The sequence below is a fragment of the Triticum aestivum genome, chromosome 6B (assembly GCF_018294505.1).
Source record: "Triticum aestivum cultivar Chinese Spring chromosome 6B, IWGSC CS RefSeq v2.1, whole genome shotgun sequence".
Lineage (NCBI taxonomy): Eukaryota > Viridiplantae > Streptophyta > Magnoliopsida > Poales > Poaceae > Triticum > Triticum aestivum.
In genome coordinates this window covers 347,157,410-347,164,814 of record NC_057810.1, presented here as the reverse complement: position 1 = coordinate 347,164,814, position 7,405 = coordinate 347,157,410, and the positions used below count along the sequence as shown (strand labels likewise).

Sequence of the window (7,405 nt, the reverse complement as noted above, 5' to 3'; positions counted from 1 at the left end):
TCAGGGGACACTCTGTATCTAAGACAGGTAAGATCAACCTTAGTTCTCTCAAGCCAAGCTCTATATGAAGGATTGATCTGATTGAAGATGAAGTTATTTCTCTCTTTCCAAATATTCCAAGCAGTAATGGTGAAGATTTCAAAGAAAAGTCTGCCAGAATAAATTTCCTTTGCCCTAATTGTAGCCTCAATCCGTGAGATGCCAGAATTGTATGAGATACCAATCTTCGACCAACAAGTTTGGCTGAAAGGACAATTAAAGATCAAGTGGTCAATGGTCTCTTCCTCATGGGCAGTGCATAGGACGCATGTTTCAATATTGTCTCCAACATGAAAATGTCTTCTTTTCAGCATGTTCCTTGTGTTTAGTCTATCAGCTAACAGAAAACATGAACACCTTTAGTTTCATTTGGAGCTTTGATTTCCATATCCATTTTAAAGGCTCCGGACAGGTGATTTGTCTATGACAGTGAGTGTAGATTTTTTGGCCGAATAAACTGGTCCCCATGGGTATGACCATTGATCAGTACTTTCAGTCTCAAGAATTTGTGGCGGTTTTAGACTATCTATGGAGTGTAACTCATTGAGAGCCTCGGGAGATAGAGGTAAATGAAATATCATATTCAAATCATTAGTCTCATAGTACGTGTGAACTGAGATATCTTCAACCTTGGAATATGAATACAAGCAGGCATAGTTTTCAGAGAGCACTAGACCATTCCAATTATCATGCCACATGGATACATTTAAGCCATTCCGTACCTCACATTTGGTGAATCCTCTGTAGATAGGAATAAGTTTAACCATAGACCGCCACCAAAATGAACCGCACTTAGGGACAGCATGAGGGACAGTACCAGTATAGTATGACTCCCAAAGTAATTTAACCCATTGGAGATCTGCATGATTGTAAAATTTATCCAAGAATTTCAGGAGGTGTGCTTGATTATGAACTTTAGTGTTGATCACTCTGAGACCTCCCTTATCTTTGGGACAACACACTCTTTTCCAAGCCACTAAAGAGTTACAAGATTGACCATGTTCAGATTTCTTTTCCCATAAACATCTTCGCCGTATCTTGTCAAAGGTATCAAGGAATTTGACTGGCAGCTCCAAAGTACAAGACGCAAATGTGATCATGGAGGATACGAGCGAATTTATCAGTGTAATTTTCTAACCATGACACATAAGTGCCGTGGTATTAGAGATGCGACGCTCCACCCGATCAATTAAGGGCATAAACTCAGTCATGGTAGGTTTAGTGGTACCGAGAGGTAATCCAAGATAAGTAAATGGAAGAGAGCCCACTGTACAACCAAAGACATTAGCGAGATCTGAAGCCTTCTGAGCAGAAATATTAATAGGAATTAGATTTGACTTTTGGAAGTTGATCCGAAGCCCGGTTGAGATGGCAAAATCATTCAGAACACCTTTAAGGTTCACAAGTTGAATCGGACAAGCTGGCATAATTATGATAGTATCATCCGCGTATTGCACAATAGGATACGTACCAGATAGAGCAATCGGAAGCTGCAATATACCTTCAGCAAACTCGATATTAATTATGTACTACAGCAAATCCACAGCTAGGGTGAATAAAAGCGGCGACAGAGGGTCCCCTTGACGTACACCACGCTTGTAATGAAAACTCTTTCCAGGGGTACCATTTAAGAGAACCGAAGAATGTCCAGAAGTAAGAATAGAATTTATCCAGTGCCTCCATTTTAAGTCAAATCCCAGCTTTTCCAACATCAGTAGGCTGACATCATGTTCAATCAAATCAAACGCTTTTTCAAAATCTAACTTGAGAATTATCACTTCATTACCAGATTTCTCACACTGAAAAATGTACTCCAAGGCCCATGCGAGACAGTCGTTAATTGTACGCCCTTTAATAATTCCATATTGGTTTGTATGTAACAAAGACATAATAACTTTTTGCAGACGGTCAACAAGATGTTTTGTAATAAGTTTCAGGCAACAGTTTAGCAGGGATATGGGACGATAATCATTTACTGAAGTGGGGTTCAGCTTCTTTGGAATAAGTGTGATCAACAAGGCATTCAAACAATCCAGAGAGATAGAGCCCGCCCAGAAACTATTACAAAGTTTATATAAATCTGGCGCAATTAGATCCCAACATGTTTCTAAGAAACAGCCATTGAATCCGTCTGGACCCGGAGCCCTATCAATCAGCATTTTAGCAACCACGTCATCAATCTCTTTTTTGGTGAACGGTTCAGATAGACCCCCAAGATTGCTTACAGATTGGACAAGACTGTCCAAATTGAATTTCATTTCATGGTCAACAGATACCCCGAGTCTTGCTCTAAATGCTTGGAATAGAACTTGAGCCTTAGATTCATGATCATCAATAAGAGAACCATCTAGGAGGGAAAGAGAGGCAATAGAATTATGTCTGTGTCGTTCAGTAGCCATCCGTTGGAAAATTTTAGTATTTTCGTCACCAGCCCATATGTATCTGATGGTGCAACGTTTACGCCAAAATTTCTGCTTCTAGGACTGTAAACGAATTATTTGTGATTTTAAAATTTTCCGAAAGTTCCATTCCTGAATGACTAGAGGTCGGCTCTCCTCTAAATTATCCAAAAGAGCAAGAACAGAATGACAATTATTCATAAGCAATGAGAGCTTAGAGAGACCTTTGCTCCATCTTTTAAGGACCCATCTCAATTTTTTTAACTTAGCACTAAGAGCTAACGCAGCATCAGAGGAATGTACAGGGAGTTGCCAAGAAGATTTAACAGTGTCCATAAAACCTGGGTGTAAAGGCCAATAGTTTTCAAAACGAAATACCTTGGAGCGTGGAATGGAAGATTGAACCGAGACAAGACAAGGTATGTGGTCTGAAACTGGCCTGGGGAGAGCTTTCACTGATGTATTCGGATACGACGTTGTCAATGATTGGAGGTAAAAAAACCAGTCTATTTTTTCTAATAACGGGTCCGGCTGCATATTACTCCAAGTGAAAGCCGCTCACTTTAGCGGCAAGTCAACAAGGCACTGAGACAGAATAATATCATTGAAAGTGATCACATAGTTGATGCTACCTCCCGGACGATTACGGTTTTCTGACGAACGAATGAAATTAAAATCACCAACTAGTAGCCAATTATCATCGTCGCCAATATCAAGATCGTAAAGCCAGCTAATGAAGTTGTCGCGTTCAATTCCTTCACACGGACCATATATGTTAACCACTGTCCAAATATCAGACGAAAGCGTTGATTTAAAGCTAAGAACCTGAGCCCATTGGTGACTTTCAATAGTGGTGGCAGAAAATATGGTGCTATTCCAGATCACAATCAGACCCCCCAAGTTACTAATCGAAGGAACGTAAGCGAACTTATCGAAACGCTACGGACAAAATTTACGAATGTATGAATGGTCGAAATGTTCATGCTTTGTTTCTTGAATGCAGATAATGGAGCAGCCGGAATTATCAATAGTGGAACGCAAAGAATCATGTTTAACATCTGAACTAATGCCACGAATATTCCAACATAACAAGTTCCAAGAACGAAGTTGAGAATTCATCAAACTAATAAAAAAATGATGGGTCTAGGCGCTGAACTGAACTAAAACAACGATAGTTGAAAGGTATAAAACTAATCAAATGCGCCTGACTAGGATTTATTGGAGACCCGGCAATAAACTTACTGGCCAACATCATTTTCATCGGAGGAGATGTTTCCAACAGCCAGCAGACGATCTTCTGCAAGCTCCTCATGGGGGATGCCACAGAACCTAGAGCCCAGCTGCTGAATGTACCTGATGGTTGTTGGAGGTGGTGGCGCTGATCTAGAGCTGGCATCATTAGAGCTGGAATTTGGAGCAGGATCTTCAACGGCATTAGTGACACGAGGCTTGATCAGAGATTTATGGCCACGAGAATCAGACGGCTGGTCCACTTTAAAACCCATATACTTATTACTGCGAGGACTGCGACGAACATCAGCAGTGCTTAGTGGAGTAACAGACTGGGCCCTACGGCCCCTTTTACGAGATGGAGAAACTTGGTGTTCAACAAGAGGAGCAGACGGAACCAAGGCATGGTCCAGAGGGTTGTCTTCAGCCTGAGCCACAAAATCATCATCAGAGATATCAGAAATTACCACCGAGGATGGGATATGTGCAAAAGGTTCAGCATCCTCCACCAAAAACAGAAAATTTGAGGAAGTAGGAGTGTCCTCAAACCACAGTTTCCTGGCCACTTTACGAACAGGAGCCAACAAGATCGAGGTGTTTGCATCACCTTCAGACTGAGAGTTCCATGTAATCAAGTGCAAAGGCAGCGGTGGGGTCTGGAGCAAAACAGAGTCATGGTGAATGTATGGTTGCTGCAGGGCAAAAATAACAGAGCGAGCAAGGCAAAACAAATCAGGCACATTGGCATCATTGATAGTAAAAGTGGTAGCTACATGAGATCCAGCAGTGTCGGACAGACTAATTGACAATGAGACTGGTGCTGGAACTAAAATCAACTGACCAAAGTCCTCCGAAGATTCAGAGCTACCCTCACTTACATTATCATTCCAAGCTGAAAGAGGACTGTCAGAAACATTATCAGAGGGAACAACTCCATCAGCGAAAGAGACTCCCTGCTGCCTTAAAATAGCCCGATAATTAACTTGACCTTTAGTAGGAAGAATGAACAGAGGAACCTGCTGCTGATCAGGGGTCACTGGCTCATCTTCATCCTGATTCCCACCATCTATGGGGCCGAAGGCACCATTGTTCTGTAGCCAAACCTGTAGCCTCGCTTGGAAGGCTTGCTCAGCTGTCATATGGGGTCCATAAAAGGGATGAGGTTCACTGCCATCGGCCAGAGGGGGGTCCTCCCCCGCCAGAGGAACATCATGAGTATGAGCATTCGACTCTTCGGAATGCAATTAGTAAACTGGCACCGTCCAAGATCTACGCTGACCACCCATTTGCCGCATCACAAAACTACTAGGCACAAGTGACAGACTCATGATCCAAGATTTGACAAGTACACTAGAGACTGGATCCTGAGGTGTGAACCACTGAATTAATTTTCCAAATTGAGAAACTGCCTTATCAATCCCGAATTTTTTTTGATAGTCTTGAGGGAAAGCAAGCATCAGAAACCAAATCTGCCTACCCAATGAAGGCATGCGCATGTTCAGACCTTCATCATGCTTAACAAAAGTAACCTCATTGTCCTCACCAAGCAAGTAACTTTTCCCAACTACAACATCCCTAATCAAACCATTGCGGAAGCAATACAATCCAAGACCAAAAGCAGAATCTTGCGCATCTCTAACAAAAAACCTGAAATGGTTCGGAAGCCTTACAATTTCCTGTCTGGCGACCTGACGGAGATGAATTGGAATAGGCCTGTTGGACTCAGAAATGGCATAGTCATCATGGCAGAGTGGTGGAGTCGCGCTGAGAGCCATGTCTGCCCTCACCTTGTGATCAGAGGGGCCTTGCTCGATGGAGAAGCCCGGCGGAAGGAAGGCGAAGGGGTTGCATGTGAAGCTCGCCATTGATATAGCACGGGACGGAGAAGCACCAAGGATGGCAACTACGAGGGCGGCAGATGGGGAGGAAGAGTAAGTATCCAGAGGATGCGGGATATCAATGGAGTTACTTTTCTACTGCCAAACAAATTTCCCAGAAAATCTCACCCGCCAATAGCCAACAACAGAATGCCCATAAGCCGAACAGAATTGACATCGCGGGGTTTGCCTACATCCCAGGTAAGAATGGCCCAATTGCAGACACCTCGGGCAGAAAGACTGATGTTTGGGAACCAGATTAAATTGTTACAATTGTTTCTCTTGAAGACGTAATTATTCCGCGGAGATATATTCTGTTGACTAGAGAATCGACGATCGTAACAAGAAGCAGGTATATGACCAAGCTCAAAGCAAGAGAGACATCTTGGCCCAATATGACAATTACTGAAACAATGGCCCATACCGAGGCAAGACATACAGGCAAACTTGTAATGGTTAATCACAAACATGATATCCAATTTTATGTATCCCGACCGAACGAGTTCATGGAACTCATCCAACTGAATACTCTGCATGTATGGCATAAGTTGAACAGGTCAACCTGAAAAGAACTTCCTCGGCTGGAACGGCGGCGGCTCTAACGCATTGAAAGTTGCCGATTGGTGAAATTCAAATTGCCCAATTTTAACGGAAGGTGGAGCAGTAACATTGGCAGGAACGCACATGTCTATAGAGGCCTGAATCAACTGACCTCGAACTTTAGACACTGAATTTCTGAGCACAACATGAGAAGGTGAGGCAGAAACAGAGTCTCTGCAATCAAGAGAATGCACTGGGGTTGTGGTCACTGCAGCTTGTGATCCACTAAGAGAATTAAGCCAGTACTCAGTAGCCCCGTTAATCGAATCTTTAACTTTAAATGACTGAGAAGATGAACAAGCCGCAATAGCAGAACGTTGATGACCATGCACACCATTAGAGATTACTGACAGAATATCACGAAGGTATTTTGGTGTGCCATGAAGCCTAGTGCGAGCAGAGCTCCAAATAGGATCACCATCAGACACCGGGGAATCCACCAGCGGGCGACCACGGAAATCCAGTACTGAGAAGCCCTTAAGAGAATGAATGAAATGTCCCACATGGTTTGATGCGACCGAGAATCTGAATCTCTTATCACTCAATAACTGCACATCAAATTTCTTGATGTTTCCGCCCAGGCAAGAACACAAAGCCATGGCAACTGATACGACATCCAGCAAGAAGGAAGAGAAGTTGAATGCCACAACCAAGAAGAAAGCCGAAGAAAAGGGAGATCCATCAAAATGAACCGGAGATCTGAAACGTCGACGCACCTGTGCGGCCACCTTTTGGCCATAAGAGAAATCCCACGTGATGAGACAATCCATCCTAGCAATTTAGAGGGAATCGCCATGGATATCACCGGCGAGAAGAGTGCGGAGTTGGTGGTGGTGGAGGACGATGTGGGAGAGGGAGAGGAGAGCCATCCTGATCAACATCTCACACAAATGCCTCTCAGGATCCCACTTTTAACGTTCCAGATTTAAGCCTTATTTGGGTGAGGAAGATTAGCTTCCGTGAGGACGACTTTATTTCAAGAAGGGGAGGATGATGAGGACATCAATACCATTGTTACACCCACAGTCCCTACAACTATTCATACTGGACCAATTACTATAGCTCGTGCACGCCAATTAAATTACCAGGTACTTTCGTTTCTTGGTAATGATTCTGCCTAAATTGGATTCATTTGTTTTTCTTACAAATGAAGGGCCTAGCTTGGAGAAGTATGCATTGTAGCAAGAACAAGCATGGAGATGAAGGCATGTGCAAGGGAAACAAGAACGGAGTTTCAAGTGACGATTTCAGGACTTTGAA

General features: G+C 43.2%; 1 protein-coding gene across 2 annotated transcripts; it reads right to left on the bottom strand.

Annotated features, from left to right (window-relative positions):
• Positions 1 to 343: 343 nt before the first annotated feature.
• LOC123137128 (uncharacterized) lies at positions 344 to 7,110 on the bottom strand. Of its 2 annotated transcripts, none has more exons than XM_044556734.1 (2): positions 6,862 to 7,110; positions 344 to 4,324 (listed from the first exon to the last, which is right to left on the bottom strand). In XM_044556734.1, the coding sequence occupies exons 1-2, from the start codon at positions 6,913 to 6,915 to the stop codon at positions 3,677 to 3,679; spliced, it is 702 nt and encodes a 233-aa protein (XP_044412669.1). In that variant the 5' UTR covers positions 6,916 to 7,110; the 3' UTR covers positions 344 to 3,676. The 2 variants fall into 2 exon arrangements, with proteins under 2 accessions (XP_044412669.1, XP_044412668.1); XM_044556733.1 differs by having other exon boundaries at positions 344 to 6,749; positions 6,862 to 7,108.
• Positions 7,111 to 7,405: the final 295 nt, after the last annotated feature.

Excerpts from the sequence above, each read along its gene's own strand:
- LOC123137128 (XM_044556733.1), bottom strand. The coding sequence starts at position 4,807 with ATGACAGCTGAGCAAGCCTTCCAAGCGAGGCTACAGGTTTGGCTACAG.